General features: G+C 38.5%; 1 protein-coding gene across 4 annotated transcripts in view; it reads left to right on the plus strand.

Annotated features, from left to right (window-relative positions):
- The window catches only part of LOC124112303 (mitogen-activated protein kinase kinase kinase 2-like), a 105,646-nt gene that overhangs the window by 55,385 nt on the left and 24,186 nt on the right, over window positions 1-26,075 (plus strand). For 3 of the 4 annotated variants that reach the window (XM_046472349.2, XM_046472351.2, XM_046472350.2), the window contains exons 3-4: window positions 23,667-23,779; window positions 23,915-23,961. In XM_046472349.2, the coding sequence (XP_046328305.1) occupies window positions 23,667-23,779; window positions 23,915-23,961 (160 nt within the window). Of the gene's footprint in view, window positions 1-8,811; window positions 9,508-23,666; window positions 23,780-23,914; window positions 23,962-26,075 lie in introns of those variants that run through there. The other variant, XM_046472352.2, reaches the window with a different exon arrangement.

The following is a 26,075-nucleotide window of genomic DNA, read 5'->3' on the forward strand; positions in this document are numbered from 1 at the left end:
AATGCTCTAAGGACCCCCCAGAATCTTATGGATAGTCAGAGAGCTGATGTGGTGATTGTTGACCTGACCTGTTGACTGTGGTGTGTGCATATGTATGTTTTTTTCAAACTTGTTCCTGGACCTCTATTTTCTCTCTCTACGCGTCCCTGTCCTTTCATTGAACATGTATACTTAGCACGAAGCACCGTGTCGCACTGTGTACAAGCGCCACCTGGAAGGATGTAGGTGTTTGATTTTACATAGCCTACTATTAGCTGCATTGTGGACTCCAAGTCAGATGTTCACCTCCACTGAAGCATGGCACGGAGAAGAATGAACTACACCTCGCATTTATACCTCTGTTGAAGGTGTCAGGGTCAATTGTGGTGGGATTGTGGGAACGATAGATAGGAACTGTACAAATTGGGACAGGTTGAACAGGGAGGTAAAGCAGAGTTTACTTAGTAAGATGGTTACATTTGAATGAAGACATGCTGAGTTGTAGTTTGCAAAAGTAAATGTAATTTTTTTAATTTAAAAGGAAGAATTTAAGATAGCACTTTGATTTTAAGCTGGTTGTTTGATAGTGTGTTCAGTGCTACAGTAAATGTAAGAGTATTTTATGTACTTACATTGGTCACTTCTTGAGAAACTTTGTCCAAATCTTACACGTTATGATAGTTATGAGACAATTGAATAGTGAGCGAATGCTGTGTAAATGCTGTCAAAAAAAGGTTCTCACTGAATTTATTCAAAACTGAAAGTTCCCTGTTAAACACTTTACACCAACTGTATGACGGCGGGATGTAAATAATCAAGTATGGGGCAACCATACAGGTTTTGTTTGTTTGTTTGTTTGTTTGTTTGTTGTTTAACACCACACTCAGCAATATTCCGGTTATATGATGGTGGTCTGTTAAATACTCGAGTCTGGACCAGACACTCCAGTGATTGACATCATGATCATCGATCCACGAAATTGGGATACGATGACATGCATCAACCAAGTCAGTGAACCTGACCACCCCGTCCCGTAGTCGCCTCTTACGACAAGCATAGTTGTCTTTTACGGCAAGCATGGGTTGCTGAAGACCTATTCTACCCCGGATCTTCACGGGTTTACACATTATGAAAACTGTTGGAGCATGTTGTACCAGTGGACTGTAAATAATATGTGTGAGCATTTTCATATTTATAACCAGTACACCAAATTCAGCTTAGGCTTTTTCTCAGAAAAAGAACTTGCTTTCAGGGTACTTTTTTTGAACAAATTTAGTGAATAACAGTATTTCTAACTTTCATAATCTGCTTATGCATCCCAGGTCTTCAGCAATTCATGCTTGTCATAAAAGGCGACTATGCTTGTCATAAGAGGCGACTAACGGGAACGGGTGGTCAGGCTCGTTGATTTGGTTTATGCCTGTCATCGATCCCAATTGTATGGATCGATGCTTATGATGTCAAACACTGGATTGTCTGGTCCAGACTCGATTATTTACAGACCGCCGTCATATAGCTGGAATATAGCTGAGTTCGGCATTCTACAAAATAAACAAACATTTTATTTGTACAGTGCACACTTTTAGAAAAGCTGCGTTGAAGGGGTTTTGTGAACTGATGGCAAATTGCAGATTATATAAATACCGTATTTGACATAATAAGCGCTCAGGGCGCTCTCAATATTAGAAATAGGGGGCTCTTATTAGAATATTACTTTGGTTAAAAAAAACAGAGTTGAAAGATAAATTTTGTGGTTTATGCTGACGGCCTGTTTATATACAACTAAAACTCTCTGTGTTTTATAAGGATCAGTTGGAAGGAAACAGCCTGAAATGTTTATGTACGACAGATATATTTTCCCAGAATTTAATTGCCCATATTTAAGGATGCATATAGCACATGAGTGCGTATTATACGCGAAAAAATAGGTCTTGTGTACATTGATCAATCGCAAGGGGTGCCAACTGGGATTGTTCACTAGCCAATATATTAGCAAATATCGCCATGGGCGCTTATTAGAGTGGGGAGCTTATTACGTCGAATACGGTAAGCATAGTTTGTGGTATGTGTATGTATGTAAATGCGTAAGTTTATCCAAGTAAACATAAGGAGACTTTTGAAATACATCTCTATACCTATCATGATGAAAACTCCAAAACACTGTATTATTGATGACCATATTGATATTTGGGATGCGAGTGGAGTAACAATAGCAGGATCAGTTGTAGCAGGTTTCTCCGTGCGCAAAACACAGACAGTAAAAATGTAGGTACTTGTCAATATCAGTTGATTGACAGATTGCATTAGATGACACAGGTGAAAGAGTGCAAGTGAGTGAGAATGATGCATCGCTTTACGCACAGCTTCTGTCATGGAGTGACCTGTCCTCAAATTTGTCCTTAATCCATTTGGAAAGAGACATTAGTTTTACCAGAGACAGGAAAGATTGTCAAACATCCATTGTGTGGCTTAGATCTTGTCTATGTCCCTAACCACAGCAGGATATGCATGGAACATCAGATTGATGTGTGTGTCACGTTGGTCAGCAGTGATATATTGCTTGTAAGTGATGGGCAAGATGTGAGAAACATAGGGCCTCGGGGGGCCAGGGCTGAGACTGGGGGGACCAGTGCCGGGGTGGGACCGGGTGTGGATCAGGGATCCTATTTTCTTCAGAAATGGATCATTTAATTTTTTGGGGGAAGGTGTCATTGACCTGATCTCTGTCAATTTGAAATTCTGTCAGGGGTGAAACGATACAGCAAGGTCACGATACAGCAAGGTCACGATACAATACATTTCTCGATACATATGTAACGATACGATACATATCTCGATACATATGTAATGATACGATACATATCTCGATACATATGTAACGGTACGATACATATCTCGAAACATAGGTAACAATACGATACATATCTCGATACATAGGTAACGATACGATACATATCTCGATACATAGGTAACGATACGATACATATCTCGATACATAGGTAACGATACCATACATATCTCGGTACGTAGGTAATGATACGATACATATCTCGATACAAAGGTAATGATACGATACATATCTCGGTACATAGGTAACGATATGATACATATCCCGGTACATAGGTAATGATACGATACATATCTCGATACGATACATATCGCGATACAAATATTAAGGTCAGATTGTGTGGATTTTGGAGCATGTTCTGAAAGAAAAGGTAGCTGTAGACACATGTTCATAGCGGCTACTTTTAGTAGTGGACATGGAATGCTATTTACAAAAAATTTGGCTATATTTGACTGACAACATTGCTGGGGGTGGGGTGGGAGGGTCATTAAATGAGTAGTATGCAATATATTTTAGCAAGTGTTTCGTCTTGTATCGATACAGAAGAAAATGTATCATGTATCGTATCATAGCATGAAAACTTACGATGCACCACTGCACCGATGTACCGTTTCACTCCTGGTATGAAGACCCAAAACAATTTCTTGCTAGGTACAAACTTATGGGTATCCATCCTCTATTATCCAGGGTACCTTTACTGCTGCCCTGTTTTTTACCATAACTTTATTTGAGAAGTCACAAATCCAGTGATTAATATCATGAGCATCGATTACCAATTGCGTGGATCGATGCTGATGATATTAATCACTGGATTGACTGGTCCAGACTTGATTATTTACAGACCGCCATCATATAGCTGGAATTTAGCTGAATGTGGCGTTAAACAACAATTAAATAAACAATTAAAAGTTGTGGATATATTGATGGAAGAGATCAGATCGGCAACTTTGAATTGTACACAGTTTCAAGTATTCAAACCGCCTCCGTGGTCTTGTGGTAGAGCGTCCGCCCGGAGAGCGGAAGGTCCAGGGTTCGATCCCGGGCCGCGTCATACAAAAAGACGTTAAAAGATTGTACTTGTTGTTACCCTGTCTGGCGCTCGGCATTAAGGGGCTAAAACAAGGACTGGTCGGCTCGGAGTCAGTATACTGTGTCTGAGTGGGGTATTCATGTTAAACTGCGGCATGGTATCTCAGTGAGCTAGCACTATAAATCGGCATCAGTCCGGACTAGTACAAGCAGCCACACACACACATACACGTGCATGCACGTCGCTATATAAGTGCAATAATCTTGGACGCGACGTTAAACCCAATTTCACCTCACCTCACCTCAAGTATTCATTCATAAACAACAAACAAACAAACAAACATTACCTTCTCTCTTAGTAGCAATACCCGTGCTTGTGGCTTTCATCAAAGTGGTAAGTGTATGAGGCCTGCATCACTTCGGGCTTTCCTCCCACATTAAGCTGACACGCCGCGATATACCTGGAATACTGTTAAAAGTGGCATCAAACCCAACTCACTCACTCCCTAGCAGCCCATAAAATAGGAATACCCCTGAAAAACTAATTGCAAGATCGACACAGGTGTCTTATTCATGTCAATACAGCACTGCTATAAGTTAATCATTTTATCAGGATAAGGGTCAGATAAGCTATGAACAAACACATTCTTATGAAGAGATAAGAGGTGTCAGTGTTGAAATAGACACATCTATTGTTGGGAAGCCGCTGCCTCAAATTGACATATATTTGATATGGACATAGTCAGTAACATCAGGGGAACATCGACATAGATGTTGAAAGGGGTCGTGAAAAACAAGCCTGCATGTGAGATGGGGGGAGAAGTTGTTTGTTTTGAGAAGTAGGGCACACATATTGTATTAAAACATGGTTTATGTGTTTCTTTGAAATTCGCATGAGGTTGCAGGTGTTTATCTTGATATGCTCCACATGTTCTATAGGAATATACACAAGGATTTATAGGTCCTTCTCACCTTGTTCGTACTTTGAAATTTCGCTCGTCACGCTATAGACCCGGGTTCGATTCCCGACATGGGTACAATGTGTGAAGCCCATTTCTGGTGTCCCCCGCCGTGATATTGCTGGAATATTGCTAAAAGCGGCGTAAAACCATATTCACTCACTCACTCACGTACTTTGAAATACAAATAGGTCAAGTCACTATGTGTATATATCTATGTAAGGAAATCCATTTTGAGAGAAGTGCAAAGTGTCAAAGTGCAAATGTCAAATCAGGCTAAAAATTTAAGATTAATAGCACTTAGATCAGATCCATAATGCAATTTCATTAAAAATATGCGGAACTATGTTGAATTATTATCCATAATAAATTCTGTTAACAGAAATTAGTTACACACATGAGGTTACAACCAGGGGTCCGGAAACCGTCATATGCGCTGGACATGTCCGATTGGGAATCTCAAATGTCTGGTATAAAATATTGCTTACCGGACATTTAAATTTTTCTGTCCGGACATTTTAAAAAGTATTGTCCGGACATTCTTAAATTTTGACCGGACGTGATCAACAGTTAGGACTGAGCAGTTTCTGTCTGCAGTTGTAACACAAGATTATCTACACTGACAAGCTTTGTTTGTTTTGATTGCTGTAAATACCTTGTACCTACATGATAGTCCAATCGGTCAATCACTGTAATAGGCAATAAACTAAAGTTGTTGACGTAAAATGGACTGCAGTCTATGAACTCAGCGGGACCTTGATTTTTTAAGTTATACCAGATATACCTTTGTTGATAATCCTGTCTCTTTATATGTACACACAACATTGATAACACTGTATGTACTTTCTTTCTCAGGATGGCATAGTGCCCTCCATACGTTTCAGTATAAGCTTATAGAATAAGACTTTCCAGTCAGAACTAAATGTGTCTAATAGAAGTGCAGATCATTCAACAGAATGTATAGGCAGTGATAGAATAGTGCACAGACAATTTTTGAAAGTCCCTGCATGCTTTGGACTAAAGTATCACTCAACAGTGTGGATGTGGGATCAATAAGTAGCAATGGCCTTTGCACGTTGAAAAGTTAGTTTACTTTCAGTGGGTAATTCATTGTTACCCTTGTCTTTATTATACATGTTTGTATAACATGTGCATTGACAGCAACTGTACATTATTAGATGACTATTTATAGCCATGATGTTGTTGGTAACAACCAAGGGAAACAGCCAGGGTTGTGTTCTTTATCAGGGATGATTCTTGTTATTGTCATAATAATTGTTTCTCTCTGAATATTTTTGCTTTTGGCAATTTATTAGATGATTGAAATATAATGCAGCAACTGCATGCTAGTGATTTACCAGAGTTCATCCAGATTTGGAAAAAAAGTTATTAGAAAATTGAAAGCATCCAGACTTATGATTGGTCACAGAAACTTGTGAGTTTAGTTTTTATTAAAATGAGGACAAGTGGTCCATGAGTCCAAGACTGGTAACAATCTAGAAGGATAGTTGTTTTATTCCCATATCTAGTTATTTATACAAGGATGTGTCCGAAATCAGCTGCGGACTAGTTGGATATGACAGCACTTAGGCATGGTGTTGGTGACCTGGTATCATTGCTGTTAATCTGTTGATGGCTCTCGCATGGACAATATAAGCATTGGCAACCATTCGTGCAGTCTGGCCAGCATGCAGTCGTCTTAAAGCCTGTTTTCTCTGATTCTTCGTAAATTTTGATTTTCATGGAAAGCATTCGGAACTTTGTACCTTGGTTGTTTAAGCTGCGTTTTGGCAACCCATTACACTTATATTTGTGTCCCTTTTTTGCTGTTAACATTAAATTTGGTTACAGACTGCTGTCAAAAACGCAGTACCTCCCCAAAAAGCAGTGATATTTCAATGGGAATTTTTCATGAATTATTTTCATAAAGTGACATTTCTTTTGCAGTTCAGTATATTAAGTAAACATGATATTAAACACAATGTTATTACACAAACTGCTGATGTGTAACTGTATGATACTGCTGAAGAAAAACACAGTCATGCCATTCAAGAATCATCTGTCCATTGACTATATATGTGTCTCCATGCACCAGGAACCAGATGAAAGAGACTCACAAAGCAAGACTTGATACAAGCCCTCAGGGAATGTGTCTCAGTGATATCTCATTTATACTGCTGTCGTGTGATATAGTGAGACATATCCATTTTACCATCACCTTAAACAAACCATGTCCCTTCTAAAAAGGAAAAGGCATTAGCTAGAGTGGACAGGATTGGACAGGCAACAAACAGGATTGTCTGTGTGTCTGCTTCTGGTAGATTGATATAGACACATGGATGGATTGTTTTGTGTTTGTTTGTTGTTTAGAGCCGCACTCAGCTGTACGACGACGGTGCGTAGTACGTAAAAAACAGTAACATTGTAGTCGATGATGCAACCGTTGTAAGAACAATATACGACATATAATAAAATAAAGGTTTATGTCTTAGTCCTGTTAATCGTAGCCATTTTTTAGCGGTTGTAATGTTTGTTTGTTTGTTTGTTTGTTTGTTGTTTGTTGTTTAATGCTACACTTAGATACATTCCAGCTATATGAGGTCTGTAAATAATCAAGTCTAGACCAAACAATCCAGTGATTGACATCATGAGCATCAAACTATGCATTTGGGTTACGATGACATGCATCAACCACGTCAGCGACCACTTGACCCCTCCTACAATAAGCATAGTCGCCTGTTGCGGCAAGCATGGGTTGTTGAAGACCTATTCTCCAGATCTTTACGGGTCTGATTGTTTTGTGAAGAGTATACGTATTGCTGGTTGTGAAGTTGGGCTGTGTTGTTTATTGGACTGTTGTCACTATCAGCTGATATTTACTGGCTTTGAGGTTGGTTGTTGGGATTATGCAATATGTTTTGTTGAGGTGGAAAAATAATTTACTGCAAAGATCAGCTGAAACATAGTTAAGTTTATTTTAGTGAAGCACACATGGGTCAGTGGGTTTGGCATTGCTATTCTCTGTAAAGCTGCATCCCCCATCCCAGGAAAGGGATCATGGGTTTGAATCCCTGATTTCCACCGATAATGATGTTCAGTTTGTTATAACACCATACCCATGCTTGTGGGTTTCACAAATATTGTTAACACTTTCGACTTGTGTCACTTTGGGCGCTCTTCCCAAATTCAGCTGACATGCCGTGATATAACTAAAATATTGTTCAAATCTATGTTGAATTCAACTCATTCTCTCTTATAAAGTTTGACTACATTGGTCTCACTCTCTCACACACACACACACACACACACACACACACACACACACACACACACACACACACACACACACTCACACTCACACACACACACACACACCACACACACACACACTCACACACACACACACACACACACTCTCACTCTCACTCACTCTCGCTCACAATTCCAATTCCCTTCCCCCCCCCCCATTCCTTTGACTTAAGATAACTTTAAACTAGCTGTGGATATTTTTTATGAATGTGTCTGAAAAATATTTAAAACTCCTCAAAGGATGCACACAAAGTTGTTCATGTTGATAGAAATGGAAGAAGCTCACTTGTGAATTAAGTATATGATTCAGTATATAATGTCTGAATTAACGAAAAACAAATTATCACTTAGTCATGGTGCATATCTCTTGTGATAATATTAAGTTTAGAGATGCTTTCTTGACCTTGTATAAAAATATAACTATGTATATAATTTGAAACTTTCCCTCAATGAGTAGATCAAGCGAAGCTGAAATGACCTTCTCATATACTCAATAGCTGTGCGCATGAACAACCGCTCTGAAAGCCCCGTGTTAAAAGGTATAATATGAGATCAAGAGACACGTAGTAAATGTAATAGCTACTTGTATTCACAGGTGACTTCCCAGATATCTAGCCTGTAGACTACGCTTAAACATACCACCGTTTTCATGTGACAAATGTTTCTTCGCAGTGAGCTATTTTTAGCAACCGACCAATCGACTAGTCATGTCCCATAAGGTTGGGGATCCCGAGGACAGGTTGTTGGATATAAGATACCTCGAGGTTTATGTTGAAGCTTAAATATTACCATAAGAACGTGTAGATGTCTGTAAATTTGCCTTGACAATCTGTGCAGAGGAAATTGGACTTTCCTAGAATCGGATGTGTACTGAAGTTAGATGACTCGATGTGGAGTAGATCTGCAGGTGTTGTAAACAACCACAACAGGATATGTGCGGAGAAGATTGAGTTACGGAAATTCAGAAAGATTTTGACTACCTTTCCATGTTGCGTATTTGTAACCTGGTTTTTGTGGATAGATGTGTATGACTTGTAAACATGGACTGCTCACCTGTTTTAATACTCACCAGTCAGAATCATAGGCTGTTTGTGAATCTGTAATTGCTTGTGTGGGATTGGGTCTTGGTAGTAGCATGAACTGTCTGCAAATTTGGAGCAGCAGACGGTGTGTGGAGTTTGTAGACATTGGAGCAGACGGCACTTTGATTTCTGCCACATGTTGTGTTCTGGTGTGTTAGATGAAGTGGATGTCGGACTGTTTCTGTGGATGTGCAGTGACAGATATATGTCGCTATCATGATTCACCAGGGACAAGATTAGGAGTTATTGCTGCATTAATACTGCGTGGACTTTCTTGCGTCAGATGGCCTCAAAATCATTGGTAAGATTGGATGTAAACATGGTACCATATCGTGATGAATATATGAACTGGTTGAATAAGTAATTATTCAGGAATTTAGGGTATGAATATTATGGATGTGTTGATGTAGTTCTGAGTGCATTTCAGTGAGTGAAAATGCACCTTTCGACAATTAATTTCAAAGGCTTAGTACGCAAACTGTACCCATTTGGGAATTAAAATGGCATCCTTATTAGGATGTATAAACACATTAACCAAAATAGCTCCAAAATGTAATTACCTCCCTTTGTTTTTTTTTAAAAAAAAGGGTGTTTGATAATCATTAATTTTGTCATCTATTCACAGTTTATTTGTCCATTTATTGGACATAAAAAGGAATTTGATTCATTTTTTTATTATTATGCAGTTTAATTATCAAATTCGGATGTGAAGTATGACTTCAAGCTTGGAAACTATATGCACATAATTATTTATAAAATGCTCCATGGCATATTTGTTTTTGACACTATGACCAAATTATTCTAAGATTGGTTGTGATCTATTATGATATATCACAACAAATAGAATAATTCATATTTCTGGAGAAAATATGTTCACAACAGCAAAAGGACAACGGAAAAAGATCAGTTTGACCTTTTGTTTCAAAAGCCTCACTTGTTGTCCTGAAGATGTGACCCAGAATGTGTGTGTTTTGCTGCTTGTATTACGCATCTCATTTAGGGATGGCAATACCTTCATCGCCAGGTAACTATCAAGAAGAGATAGTCGCCCTGTTGATTCAAACAATCAACAGGGCATGGCGATCACCTTAATAGTCGTTGGTCTGGACACATATTCAAGGTATTGATGAATGGGACTTAATAACGTGTCATGCAGAAACTTCATTTTTCTTTATGTGAAGTTTTCTGAAATTTGGTTATAGTAAGCTGAATACTTGCCAAATGGATCAAGGCTTCTCACAGAAACGTTGGTTATAAATAGCAATTAGTGAGATAGCACCTTGCCTGTGGGTAGTGAGATAGGAAATTGGGTTATCGAAGTAAAGAAATAAACTTTCTTTGATTAGATATCTGTGACTTGAATGTTTCCAGTTTTAATATCAGATGATAAGTTTGATTGGTTTCTTCATTTCCAGAAAATTAGAAATCAAAAGATTTTAGATTCTGTTTACTCAGTTTGAAAGATCATAATTCAAGATGAAATAAGTTTTTATGGTTTATTTACACAAATGTGGATCCTTCTGATATAGCTGGAGTAATGAGAGTGTCATCGGGGTCTTTGTGGTGAGGCTCTTGTTAGTTTTTGAAGATGGTTTGATTATTTAAGGTCAGATAAAATAGTGAGTGAGTGAGTGAGTTGGGTTTAACGCCGCTTTTAACAGTATTCCAGTTATATCACGGCGTGTCAGCTTAATGTGGGAGGAAAGGCAGAAGTGATGCAGGTCTCAGACATTTACCATTTGGGTGAAACCCACGAGCACGGGTATTGTGCTGACAAACCTAGAAACATAATCGGGGAGAACCGGGATTCGAACCCACAATCATAGGTTTCTGGCGTGCCCAAGGGACGCAACTCTGCACAGCGAATCGCGGCGCCTTAGACGACTGGGCCACCCGTGCCCCCAATAGATAAAATAAATAAACCAGGGAAGAAAGAACCAAACCTTGAAAAAGACAAGGGTGGTATATACGAAAGAAGATGAATGCCTACAGAGTCAAACATTAGAAATCTTTTTTGAATATTCAATGGCATGTTCAATCCACTAATAGACAAATCAATGCAGTTTTACCTTACTTCAGATAAGATATTGTATCCAAATTTTGAATTCTTTAGTATAAATATTTGAGTCAGCACAGGTGGCCCAGCGGACTAGGCCCCCACAATATGATATTCTGAACTGTGGTCTTGCACTGCCAGGGGAGTTCAAATCCCAGATTTATCCAGATTATATGATCCGGTGGCTGTCTGTGGTATTCATCTGAAATCTGATATATCCGGCCCACTTGCACAAAGCGATCTTAGCGCTTAGATGATCGTAACTCCCATACTTTAACATAAGCTTACAATAGTTGTGCTAAGATCGCTTTTTGCAAGGAAGCCATGGTGTGCTATCACTAAAGCATCCCTCTCCCTGTGACGATCCAGGTTAGAATTGGTCTTCAGCAACCCATGCTTGTTACATGCTGACTTGGTTGATGCATGTTATATCCCAAGTGCATAGATCTATGCTCATGATGTCAATCACTGGATTGTCTAGTCCAGATGATTATTTACCTTCCTCCGTCATATAGCTAGAATATGACTTAAAGCAGCATTATACAACAAACAAACATAAAAATTGGCCAAAACATGTTTAACCCAACTCACTCACTCATACATCTACAGATGAAGCAGGAGACACAGTTAATACCTTTGATGATTTTCAGTTTTGTGCTATCAGGTATAGGGCCCTATGGGTTCTGCAGCAACCTATTTTTGTTGGATGTTCAAGCATGTTGTAGCACTGTGGCTGGGAACAGTGCTCATTATATCGATCACTTGTATGGTAGACCCGAGACCCGTGAAGTTCGGGGGTAGAATAGGTCTTCAGCAGCCCATGCTTACCGTAGAGGGCGACTATGCTTATCCTAAGAGGCGACTAATGGGATCAGGTGGTCAGGCTTGCTGACTTGGTGTTGATGTATGTCATTGTATCCCAATTGGGTGGATTGATGCTCATGATGTCAATCACTGGATTGTCTGGTCCAGACTCAAATATATACAGACCGCCGTCATATAGCTGGAATATTGCTGAGTGCGGCGTTAAACAACAAACAAACAAACAAACAAAACTTGCTTCCCCATATTTGATTATTTACATCCCGCCGTCATACAGTTGGTGTATAGCGTTTATCAGGGAACTTTCAGTTTTGAATAAATTTCACAGCATTTACACAGCATTCGCTCACTATTCAATTGTCCCATGAAGATACAAACGTTCTACCACACTCTTATCACTGCAGTTAAACTTTCATGCAAATATATCAAACAGGTCCCTGTCATCAACGGCTTTTAAATTTATTGCTGTCGTTGCTGGCTGAATATATTATGAAGAACTTCTTCGTCGCTGTCTCCATGCCAGGAATGTTTTGTAACCGTGGACAGCCAAACTATCGTGTACAGACACTGTGTGGAATGTGAACCCCCAACTTTTATTGATAAGGTTTCGATCAATCAGATGCCCACCTGAGCTGTGAATCTCAGTGAACAAGAAGTACAATGGCTATGATAAGCCCTGGATTTCAAGTAGATAAGAATTTCAAGTGTGTTAGTCCACTTTTTGCCACAGTTTTGTACTGGTAGGCATTTTAAAGATGTCTGACTTATTTATGACAAGTTGACTTGGGTGAAGTTTTCTCCCAACTTAAGACGATTTGTCGTGATGCTTGTGATTTTCTTGGCTGTTTCATTAAGTTTATTCGTACACATGGATGGATTTTAATGTGTTATTATTATTAATATTATGCTGTTTCTATGCATAATTTAGAATGAGTCATTGCCTATTCAATAGTTGTTGCCTTTTATGACATGTAACACCATTGAAATTCAGTTTATATTTTTTCAACAGCTGACGTCAGGGAATAGATTTTATGAACAAGATGTTTAAGTTACAGCATTTATTCAAATTAAGGTCACTACCCTTTCATTCATTTCATATGATTGAATATACCGTATTTCATCTATTAGACGCCCGGGCTTCTATTTATTTTCGGACAAGCCTTTGACCTGGCGTCAATTAGAGGCCCGTCTTCTATTAATACCCCCATTTCACTATGAAAGGGATCATTAATTGTATCAATTGATCAACCCGGCTTCTATTTTTTGCACTGAACAATTGACCCGGCTTCTATTAGAGGCCCGGTGTCTAATAGAGGAAATACAGTATATGTCAGCTAGCAGAAATGGCAATTCACTGTATTAGAACACCTGTGAGTTGGAATTCATTATATTTGAAGGAGAGGCGTTAGGGTGGCCGAGTGGTTGAAGTGTTTGTTCGTCTTATGTTCAACTCCCAACATGGTAACAATGCTTGAAGCTCATTATTGGTTCTTCTACTGAAAAATTGCTTAAGGGGGCGTAATAACTCGATCATTCACACTCACATACTTTGAAAGAAACTATTCTATCTTGCAACACAACAGTCTTTCATTTTAGCTTTTCTATAGAATCAAATACGGTTTGGGTGGCTTAGTCATGTAAGACACCACGATTCACTGTGCAGAGTTGCGTCCCTTGGGCACGCCAGAAACCTATGATTGTGGGTCCGAACCCTGGTTCGCCCCGATTATGTTTCTAGGTTTGTCAGCACCATACCCGTGCTCGTGGGTTTCACTGAAGTGGTAAACGTCTGAGACCTGCATCACTTCAGGCTTTCCCCCCACATTAAGCTGACACGGCGGGATACAACTGGAATAATGTTTAAAGAGGCGTAAAAACCCAACTCACTCACTCTACATTTTCAGCACCTTACCCCTTACCTGAACTGGTAGGTTTCACCAATGTCATAGACCTGGAATACTCTTATGACAAGCATAGTCGCCTTTGATGGCAAGTATGGGTTGCTGAAGACCTATTCTACCCCGGATCTTCACGGGTCATATACACAAGTACAACCAGATAAAGTGTGCTTGTTTCTACATCAATAAATATACATAGTTACCATAAAAAATGAATCTAGATGAGTGCATCTATTATGTACCTGTTGCCATGGAAATTAATCTGGTGACAAATATATGGTGTGTTTGGCTCTGTGATAGCTCATGCTCATCAAACCAGAGCCATTAACATGTAACTCTTCAGTATGCTGAGACTGGGGGTAATGTACCTGTATTGAAACCATTGGCAATCAACTGGAAAGCTTCAAAGAATCTGTAGAAAGGTGTATGACCTTTGGGAGACCAATATTGAGTGTCTACATAAACGCAACTGACCATGCAAGATGGTGTCCAGTCAAGCAGGAGTGCTTTTGTGGTCACCTATGTTCCCTGATTGGATAGTTTTCCAAATTTTTTCCCGGCCATAGGATTTGATAAACTGGTATAGATCTGTATGTATGGTGTTGGGTTAGAGGTGACAGGTGTGTGTCTGGTGGTATTTGTAATGAAACGAGCTGTTGCATTAAAGGTATATCCTGATGTTGCTTGATAGATTTTTTGTCTTGTTCTCTCCTGCGTTCAAGTTTTTAATAGATGTTTTTAATTTTAGGGTTTTCAAATGTGACTCAACGCCAAAGGATTTGTTTTAAAGGAGACTATTCTCTTCATGTGTGTCTGGCTGGGATTTGGAGATGTTTTCCAGCTCCGATTTTTTTAGGTTACTTTTTGTTACTCTTGAGGTACTTAGGGGTTATGTAAGTATAGTAACTGATCGTTACACAGCTACTATATGCTGTTGACACAGCTGGCGTGTAATACTGTAACTATGTGCACACACAGATAGCCTTGCTCCGAGTCTGTACTGAATGATAAGTCCATTGGTGTAATGTAATTCTATTCTTATGATAGGCAAGTCTAGATAAGAGGACAGAACTGTCTAAGGATGCCAGCTACTTATAGGGACAACTTGTTCTTATTAATTATGTAATCTAGAAATCATGATTTAAACTCATAATTTTTTCCTAAGAGACTTGTGCAAGTCTATTACAATGAACATTAACTATGTCCTCACAAGGGTTATGTAGGACAATAACTGAATGTTCACAAGGGTTATTAAGTACAGTGAGAGCTCTTAAAGTACACAGCAACAGTAGAAATTACAATCCAATATTTATTTGGTATTATTTATTGCATTTTATTTTCCGGGGTAGAATAGGTCTTCAGCAACCCATGCTTGCCGTAAAAGGTGACTATGCTTGTCATAAAAGGCAACTAACTGGATCAGGTGGTCAGGCTCGCTGACTTGGTTGATGCATGTCATCGATCCCAATTGCGTTGATCGATGCTCATGATATTAATCAATGGATTGTCTGGTCCAGACTCGATTATTTACAGACCGCCGTCATGTAGCTGGAATATTGCTGAGTGCGGCGTTAAACCACAAACCAACCAACCAAATATTGCATTTTATTGTTAAAGAATCTTTGAATAAAAATTATCCCACAACATGCAATACACTGTTAAGACCTTTCATCTTTACTTAACTTCTCTACCCGTGAAGATCCGGGGTAGAATAGGTCTTCAGCTACCCATGCTTGACGTAACAGGCGACTGTGCTTGTAGTAAAAGGCGACTTATAGGATCGGGTGGTCAGGCTCGCTGACTTGGTTGTCGGATGTCACTGTATCCCAATTGCGTAGATTGATGCTGTAGATGTCAATCACTGGATTCTTTGGTCCAGACTTAATTAATTACAGATATTGCTGAAATATTGCTGAGTGCATGTTTAACAAAAAAGTGTTTGCTCATCATTCCAAAGTAGAGGGTTTGATTCCCACATGGGTACAATGTGTGAAGCCATTTCTGGTGTCCCCAGCCATGATATTGGGGGCATTTTGCTAAAAGAGGTGTAAACCTTCCCTCACTCACTCACTGTAGTGAAACACCTTGTAGCCATATCAACAAGAGGTGGATTATTTTGCTGATAAGTATCACTATTGTGTTACACTTATGAAGACACATTGACACAATCTGACACAACATCTGCTTACCTGCTGGCAACACCTGTGACTTGAGGTAGATATATAGGAAAGTACTTAACGATGTGCCAGGTGTTATTTACAAGATAAATGTCAGTGTCTGAGTAGCGTGATAATTCCATTGGATAATACAGGCGTAAAAAATAGTCTCATTTAGAATAAATTCTGATCAATAATTTGATTTATATCTAAAACAATTAAGCATATTATGAGATTAAAGAATGTGCGTCTAATGAAGGTTTCTACTTTGATTTTGATATGTGATTCAATATCACTTGTATTTTATGTAAAAAAGATAAAATATGTAGTAAAATTTTGTTATTGCTGTTGTTTAATTATGAATATCATGCAGAAGTACATTAGATGTGCCGTACCATTTGTCTGGTGAATTTTGAAAATTGTCATTGTTTTGATTGTTTCGATGTAGATGCTAACATGTCAGTAAAAAGAAGTCACAAATATTAAATAATTGTGGAGAGAGTTACCGGAATACTCTAGGGAAATGGATGATGTGCCAATGGAAGACAACATCTACTTCCAATAATTTCCTCGTGTAGGTCAAGCTGACCTGTTACGATACATTAAAAGTAAGCGTTAGATTTATCATCACTAGTAACAGATATATGTGAGGTAGTTGTGTCAATCAGTATATCGTCAGCTTGTAGTGTAATAGATATCTTTACAATTTTTTTTTTTTTTTTAACAATGCAGATCAATTTGGTTATACAATAATGTTTTGATGTGGTTTAATCAATGTGTAAATATGAATCAATACAGGGAGACCACAATTGTGATGGTTTAAATTTGGAAAAATAAAATCAATTTATGAAGTAATTGGGTAATATTTTGATATGAAAAGATTGAATGTAAGTGTATGCAGTTTAGTTGTGTATTGTGTCAGAGTGACACTTTTCATTTGAAGATGGGGGTGGTTGGGTAGCCTAGTGGTTAAAGCATTTGCTCATCACGCCGAAGGCTGGGGTTCGATTACCGACATGGGTACTATGTGTGAAGCCCATTTCTGGTGTTCCCCGCCATGATATTGCTGGAATATTGCTAAAAGTGGCATAAAACCACTCACTCACTCACTCACCCACTTTGGGTATTCAAAACTATTTTCCTCCCCTGGGTTAAGTTTTTTTGTATTTATAAACCAATAGTAGCCAGATTTAAAATAATTTTTCTTAAAACATTGTTTCAGGTGACAACTTGTGTATTGTTTACTGCAGCAAAATTCATGTAGATGTGATCATACCTGCACTCAGTCAGCAAATATGCTTGCCGTAAAAGGCAACTAACGGGATCAGGCTTGCTGACTTGGTTGAGGCATGTCATCGATCCCAGTTGCGTGGATCGATGCTCATGATATTAATCACTGGATTGTCTGGTCCAGACTCGATTATTTACAGACCACTGTCATATAGCAGAAATATTGCTGAGTGCGGCGTTAAACAACAAACAAACCAAACCAATCAGCAAATAAAGATCAGTAAAGAAATAAAGGCAAACTGAAAATGCTACATTGGGTACTTCAACACCAAGCCATACAATTTCTCTTTTGACATTTTTCATGCGTGTTTGCACGTAAGCAATTCAAAATTAATTGGACAATGGTGAAATATTTGTAGCAGCTTATCTGGAGCACTGAGCGTATATATATTCACTGAAAAGAAACGTGAATACCATACATGTTGGTTAATATTTGAAGACTAACTCATATTCAAAAGAATTTATGCTGACACACTGAAATGTTTATATGCGACAGATAATTTTTTCCAGAATTTAATTGCCCATAATTAAGAATGCATATAACACACGAGTGCGTATTATACGCGAATAAATAAGTCTTGTGTACATTGATCAATTGGAAGGAGTGCTTATTGGGATTGTTCACTAGCCAATATATCAGCAAATATCGCCGTGGGCGCTTATTACGTCGAATACGGTACTCGCATATGATGTCATAGATCCATGATTTGCGATGCACCATTTGCCTCGTGCAGGATTAGCGTGTAAGGTTTGGAAATCACATACAGCATATCGTGATAAGAATAGAGTCACTCTGTAGTAACACTTGACTGATTGTTAGTTTTGTCATTAATTGGTGCACATTGGAAACATCTCTTCCTAACTCTGTCTGTCTGTCTGTCTGTCTGTCTGTCTGTCTGTTTGTATGGTTTGTATTCTTTTGGCGGTGAGTAAGTATATAACAATCACCTTCCTGCAGTGATGTCACTGTGAGAATACGTATACTGGTCGTAAAAGGGCTCTGTGACTTGGTTTCTTGTGTGTCATCGTACCCCAAATATAAATTGTTGTTCATGATATCAATCACTGGCTTATCTGGTTCAGGTGCAAGTATTTATGAGCTGCTGTCACACAGCTGGAATATTGCCGAGTATGGTATTAAATAAACAACCAAGCCAAACACTCTTCATTCTCTCCAAGTGTGAGTGTGCAGTGAGTTTGCTTGCTATTCATCAATGGCAAAACCTGTCATTCAGTGTGCTCTAATCTGATCACTTTCCATAAGCCCATATAGATCAGGCCCAAGCTGACTGTCAATAGCTCCAGTGTCAAACAGGGCTTGATTGTGATGCCATGTCAAGTTGGTGCACCTAAGGCAAAGGAATATAATGACCATGTTATGATTGGCCAGATTAGGTCATGTGTTGAATAGATAGACAGTGAGAATAAACAGTGAGAGGTTGTGGATTCTTTGTATCCGATGAATAATAAGAAAGAGTCTTTTGGACTTTTAAGGAATCCGGATTTACCTCAATACACCTCCCCAGTACCCCATGCTTGTCTCCTGACTGGAGTGTGGTGGAGATAGGTCCCCAGTACCCCATGCTTGTCTCCTGACTGGAGTGTGGTGGAGATAGGTCCCCAGTACCCCATTGGAAACCATTAATCTTACAAAAATGCCCAAAGTCTTATCATGGTGAACCCAGCAGAAAGATCTTTTGCCACTGAAAAAAATCCATCATTGTATCTTTGCTGACTTGGCACTTAATTTGTCATCAAGGATAGACATGTAGGACTAAAGGAATCTTGATAGGTTGTGCTTGTGTAGGTTTGTACCCTAATGACATAAATATCAGATGGTTCTTTAAGCCCTGGTGAGCTTACATTTTGTAACTAGTTTTATTTGTGTATTGTGGATATTGAAAATTTCCTCCTTTGTAAAACAAACCAAGGTCATGCTGAAACAAAGCGATAAGAGCTAAAAACTGTTATTCATGGCTGATTTTTCTGATATTTAGAAGGAACCTGATATGGGTGTTGGGAGAGTAAGTTACGTGATTTATGTGATGTGAAAACTTGTGTAACACATAGTGTATGGACGGGTTGCGCAAGACATGCCGTTTTCAGTCCTGCTGGGATATGAAGTCATCAGTTGGGATGATTCAGATTCGACCTGGATGACGCATACTGTATTCAACGTAATAAGCAGCCAGGGCACTCTCAAAATTAGAAATAGGGGGCTTTTATTAGAATATTATTTTGGTGAAAAAAAGGTTGAAAGATAAAATCTGTGGTTTATGCTGACAGCTTGAATTGTTTATATACAAGAGAGATATTTTTCCAGAATTAAATTGTGCATAATTAAAGGTGCATATTATATGCGAATAAATGAGTCTTGTGTACATTGATAAATCGGAAGGGGTGCTAATTGGGATTGTTCACTAGCCAGTATATTAGCAAATATCGCCATAGGCGCTTATTAGAGCGGGGCGCTTATTACGTCGAATACGGTAACTTAACTCCATAAACATTATACTGCAAACATTGGACACTGAAATTCAGTAAAAGTGACAAGGGCTGTGAAACTAATTTACTGCATCATGCATTGTAGATTTGATTCTTTCCAAGGAGGTTTAAGATATCCAATGTTTTTCTGGTGTTGTTGACGGCTGAAGTCTTATCTGATTTTGGAAAATTGTTATTCTGAAAAAATGTTAAAAATATGCAGTACGTCAGGGTGTATGCGTGACTTAAGAGAAATATTTTGTTTTAAATGTTCGCTAGATCTGTAGATAGAAGCCTTGTTGCTTGATGCTGGTAATGAAATGAGATTACCCTGCCAATTGGTTGTGACATTTCTTTGAAGTAGTTGTCCCAGATAATGGGGAAATAGGATCTGTAGGATTGGTTTGGTTTTAAGAAGTGATGAATTGTCAGCGGTTGCATGATGTTGCTAACAGAGTGCCTGTGTCTATGAAGTTTCCAATATTTCCTATATGTTACTGATATGTACTTCCCTTGAGTATTGGAAAGTTCTCCTATTCAGCTGAGTATTCAGAGCTCCAGAGAAGCTTTTGGTGTTGTGGGTATTTTACCCATGCATTTTAAAATCATTGGGTATCAGTTATTCTATCTGGGTATTCAAATTTCTGTTACCCACTAGTTTTTACACATGTGGGTATTTAAGTTAAATATTTCAAAACATTATTCATCTAGTCCCTGCAAACTGGTGTCGTGTGGGTTCGAGATCTTTATAAGACGATACTTCCACAAGAAAGTGTGATGGCTAATGATCATGATGTAACTGTCATCGTGGAGTTTGGCAAGCTTGACGGAATGTCCGTTTATAATTTCAAAATAAGTTGGTGATTTGCTAATCGAATACGCAGGGTTACTTCACAATATTTTGATGATACGCACAAGTTTTATTTTTGTAGCGTATCTGTAATGTTCGTTGCGTATTTGATACGCTTGGATTTTATTTTACTGCGTATTTCTGCATTTCTGATGCGTATTTTACGCAGATACGCAGCTTATCTGGAGCTCTGGTATTGGATATTTTAAAGCTCTCATATTCAACAGAGTTCATTCAGTGTAAATATCATGAATGTCTTGGCAATTCCTGTTGTAAATTCCTATCAGTTTTGCACATTTGTTTACTGATCATACAATTCTTGTGTGAATATGCTTCCTGATGTTAGAGGGTGCTGGGGTAGTAGAGTGGTCGAAGCACTTGCTCATCATACCTGTGACCATGGTTGGAGTCCCTGCATAGGTACAGCGCGTTCCCCTCTATTTTATGATAAAAAAATGCTAAAATGGTAAAGATTGAATGGAAAGTTTTACTTGTGTTTACATGGAAATTAAACTGAAAATATGCTGCAATAAGTCTGCAAATATGCTGCAATAAGTCTGCAAATATGCTGCAATAAGTCTGCAAATATGTTACAATAAGTCTGCAAATATATTGCAATAAGTCTGCAAATATGCTGCATTAAGTCTGCAAATATCCTGCAATAAGTCTGCAAATATCCTGCAATAAATCTGCAAATATGCTGAAAGTATGTCAATTCCACGGCAACATACTATTCGAATGACAAGATCTCCAAGCAGTCAATTATATTCAGACCTCACCTGGACACTACCCCTATCAAAAGTTGAGAAGTATGTATTGAGATGTCCCCTCAGTTTTATCATGATGCTGTACATCACATTCAAAGCCTCATCACTTTCTATTCAGTATGTTAACATTGGTGTTACCAAAGACTTTCCTCCAGCTAGAAACTGACATGTTGTGCTATAACCGAAATACAGTTCCAAGTGGCATTAAACATAATAAACTCAATCACAATGAACTAGAAATATTCCAATGAAAGTGACAAAATCATATAAGCTAGGCATAATTCTCCCCAATTGTATAGCTTTAAAGTAACAAAGTAAATTTAACTTTTCCAAAAGTACTTTTCACAGGGAAAAATTCCTATTTGGACAAGTATGACTGCAAGTAAATATTGAAGTAGATTGCGGATGGGAAAAGAGGATGTTTGTAGTTAAAATGAGATTATTGTGACTATAGGTTTGAAGTGGGTCAATCGTCTTTTCATTCAGTGTAGGCTATATGGACTGAATAAGTGTTTGACAGTATCAGGTTAGACATGGTGCTAAATCCATACAGTCTATTGAAATTGGGTTTCCAAATATAGCAAGTTAAATACATGTTCACAAGAGTATTCAATTCAAGCTTTTTAAACCTTACTTAAAAGAGAGAAAAAAACAGTTCAAACCTCCTCCATTAAAAACAAGTCTTAAAAATGTTCGAAAAAGCATTGAACGCATGTGATTGCAAAACCTGTTGGTCTTTAATATATGATTGTAATTCAAGAACATGTTTTGGGGGTTTTGAAGATGTTTTTCTTGTTATACACACACAGTCACTACGTAGGTGAACTTTTGTCAGTGTTGTTTACATTATGAATATATGTATGTACTATTAGGTGAAATAACATCGTTGAAAAGTCTCCTTAAAATAGAAAAAAATCTGAATTCTGTTGATGTGATAACTATATCAAGTCATCCGTGAGAAATGTAACAATAAGGCAGTTGTCATAGCAGTACAGTTATTCTGCACCAGTCTTACAGTTTAGCAAACAGTTTATTATTATTTTCAGATTTATGTTTTAAATAAAATTTTCACCCTCGTTGACCTTCACCTTTCCAACAAATGAAAGTAACTATTAGAGCCAGGACGAGTCCAAGTTTACTACCCAGGTACCCAGGTACCCGGTCCCCTATTACCCGACCCATCCCACGTACCCGGTACCCGCTGTAGATCTCAGGAGATGGGTACAAAATGTCCCATTGGGAATTGTTTGACCAGACTGAGGCAAAAAGTATTTAGGTACACCTTTAAAATGATCTGGTCATGCATACACTGAAGTTGACTAAAATTTATCTTCATTTTAACATAAAAAAGGCAGAATCCGTTAATAGTCAGAAAGAAATGCAAACATTTATGACATGTAGTGTAACCATGGAGTTCTAGATATTTTTGTCATTAAACAATATATCTGGGTACGGGTAGTCCTTTCCTTCTCTGTATCTACCTGAGATACCTAGCCCTGGTAACTAAGGGACATTGCCATAAGGGATATTATGCTGTGTGTGTTGAGAAAGACAATAAAAGTGAGCCATCAGCCACTGATTTAGTGAGTTAGAAATTATCTGGAGTTAAGTATCTCCCCTTGTTGACCTTCACATTATCTTCCCATGTTGACCTTCACATTATCTTCCCATGTTGACCTTCACCTTAACCTTTTGCTAAAAGGAGATTACCTGGAAATAAGGCCATGTGAGATAATTGATTGTTAACCAACTTTTGATATTTATTTTGTTCTTGTATTAATCATCAATCAATACCAAGTAAACATTCTGGGCATGACCACTTTGCTTGCCCTCAGAGCCGACTAAACAAAATAGTACTTATTGCATTTCATAGAATCCAAACACTGTTGCTACTGTTTTCAGTCACCAGTCTTATTTCTTTACTAACCACTGTGATATAGCTGGAATATTGGTGACTTTGTCATAAAACAACATGCATTCACTCACTCATTCAGTCAATGATCATGTGTTGATCTGACATTTTCGAGCCTTGGTTAGACAGTAGAAGAAAACTTTACCCTTTTTTAATAAAAAGATGTGGAGTGTAATCTCAAACTGAAGTGCGTATTTGATGATACTTGAATTTTGTGTTTTCCAGATTCGCCTGAAATGGATGATAAAAATCCATCAGCTGAAATCGAAAAATACCTAGCCCAGGGATTAAGAGTTAGCAATCGAGAAGCTCGGAGAGTAGCGTATTCCAATCTCCAGGTAATGACATTCTTTTTCTTTTCACTTACAATACTTTTTTTCTATCTATTTTAATTTGAAATTCTCATGGTCATACAGATTGAAGTGCATTCCTTGTATACAAATATAATCTGGATTCCTGTTCTTCATTTACAGAAAAGAAGTGAGCTTAAGGTCAAGTGTGAATATAATGGGGAGAAAAGGTGAGTGACAATACATGCTGTTTGTGTTGACTGTAGTAAGTGCCCTGTTGTTTAAGTGCCCCCCGACCAACTTCTAGGTCACTTTGTAAGTATAATCTTTGTAAGTGCTCCCTAGTATGATCACACATTTACATGACATCCATGTCCACGACTATGCTTGACGTAAAAGGCGACAATTTGAGGTGAGGTGAAATTGGGTTTAACGTCACGTCTAGGATTATTGCACTTATATAGCGACGTGCATGCATGTGTATGTGTGTGTGGCTGCTTGTACTAGTCCGGACTGATGCCGATTTATAGTGCTAGCTCACTGAGATACCATGCCGCAGTTTAACATGAATACCCCACTCAGACACAGTATACTGACTCCGAGCTGACCACTCCTTGTTTTAGCCCCCTTTAACGCCAGACAGGGTAACAACAAGTACCATCTTTTAACCTTTTTTGGTATGATGTGGCCGGGGAATCGAACCCCGAACCTTCCACTCTCCGGGCGGACGCTCTACCACTAGACCACAGAGGCGGTCAAAAGGCGACTATGCTTGTCGTAAGAGGCGACTAACAGGATCTGGTAGTCAGGCTCGCTGACTTGGTTGATGCATGTCATCGATCCCAATTGCGTGGATCGATGCTCATGATGTCAATCACTGGATTGTCTAGTCCAGAGTCGATTATTTACAGACCGCTGTCATATAGCTGGAATATTGCTGAGTGTGGCGTTAAACAACAAACCAACCAACCATATTTTCGTTGATAAGATTGCAGATTTCTCACAGCATTGACAAACTTTTATCAAAAAGGTTTTAGTTTTATTGACCTTTAAACTGAGTTTGTTCACTACTGCTCGTTCATTGACAACAAATGTAGTTTTAATAAGTGCTGACCGCCTCAGTGGTCTAGTGGTAGAGCGTCTGCCCAGAGAGCGGAAGGTCCAGGGATCGGTCCCCCGCCGCCGCGTCAAACCAAAAGACTTTGAAAGATGGTACTTGTTGTTACCCTGCCTTGCACATGATATTAAGGGGCTAAAACAAGGACTGGTCGGCTCGGAGTCAGTATACTGTGTCTGAGTGGGGTATTCATGTTAAACTGCGGCATGGTATCTCAGTGAGCTAGCACTATAAATTGGCATCAGTCCGGACTAGTACAACCAGCCACACACACACATATGCATGCATGTCACAATATAACTGCAATAATTTTGGATGCAACGTTAAACCCCATTTCACCACCTTTAATAAGTGCCCAGGGTGCTTATTGCAATGAATACCTTCGGTACATTTATGGCAGAAAGAAATTAACAACCATCCTCGATAACCCAGGGTAATATAGCTACCTCATATTTGATAATTAGTACCCGTGGGAATTCCAGGTTAAAATTAGTTCCAATTTTAGAGTCATGTAAATTGAATCTGGTTCAAGTCTAAGCTTTTGTAGATATGCATCGAATGTATTTATCATAAAAATATGAAGATATGATATCCTGGATGATGAACGATATGTAACAGCATGTCCTTCACTATTGTTCTCTTGGTAATCCTACATGGACCTATTTCCTTTGAATTTTGAAAAATTGCAAGTTCATACATGTATGTTCAACTGTGGGAAAAAGCAAAAATTCAAACAACTCTCAACAAACGAAATGTTTGTATAACAAAATTGACACCAGTTTCAAAGTCATATTTAAACGATTCAGGGAGGTGGAATGCTTTTGATGTAAACATCTGATGTGACAGAAGTTCACTTTGCACCTTATTCCTGCTTTTGAATTAATAGTCGTGCCCTTTTCAATAAAGCAGGTCTTTTCAAGGCTTGATGAAAAATATGTATTTTTAGCCACACAGACTTTGTAGAAGTGGAAAATAAACTGTTTTATCCTATAATGGGTAGGTTTCTCGGCAGGATAAAGCCAACGGATAAAAACGATATCCGTTGGGGTCATATGCTGTGTGTGCATCTGACTACACTTCTAAACGTTATGACAGGACAGAAGGACTGTCAACAACATCTGACCGTGGTCGTGACGTCTCATAGACTAGGGTTAAAGTAGCTTCCCTTTGACAAAGGGCAGTTACTCTAGCGGACAGACCGAGAGAGGCAATTAAAAACAACTGTTG

The sequence above is a fragment of the Haliotis rufescens genome, unplaced genomic scaffold (assembly GCF_023055435.1).
Source record: "Haliotis rufescens isolate VD_foot unplaced genomic scaffold, xgHalRufe1.0.p SCAF_4, whole genome shotgun sequence".
Lineage (NCBI taxonomy): Eukaryota > Metazoa > Mollusca > Gastropoda > Lepetellida > Haliotidae > Haliotis > Haliotis rufescens.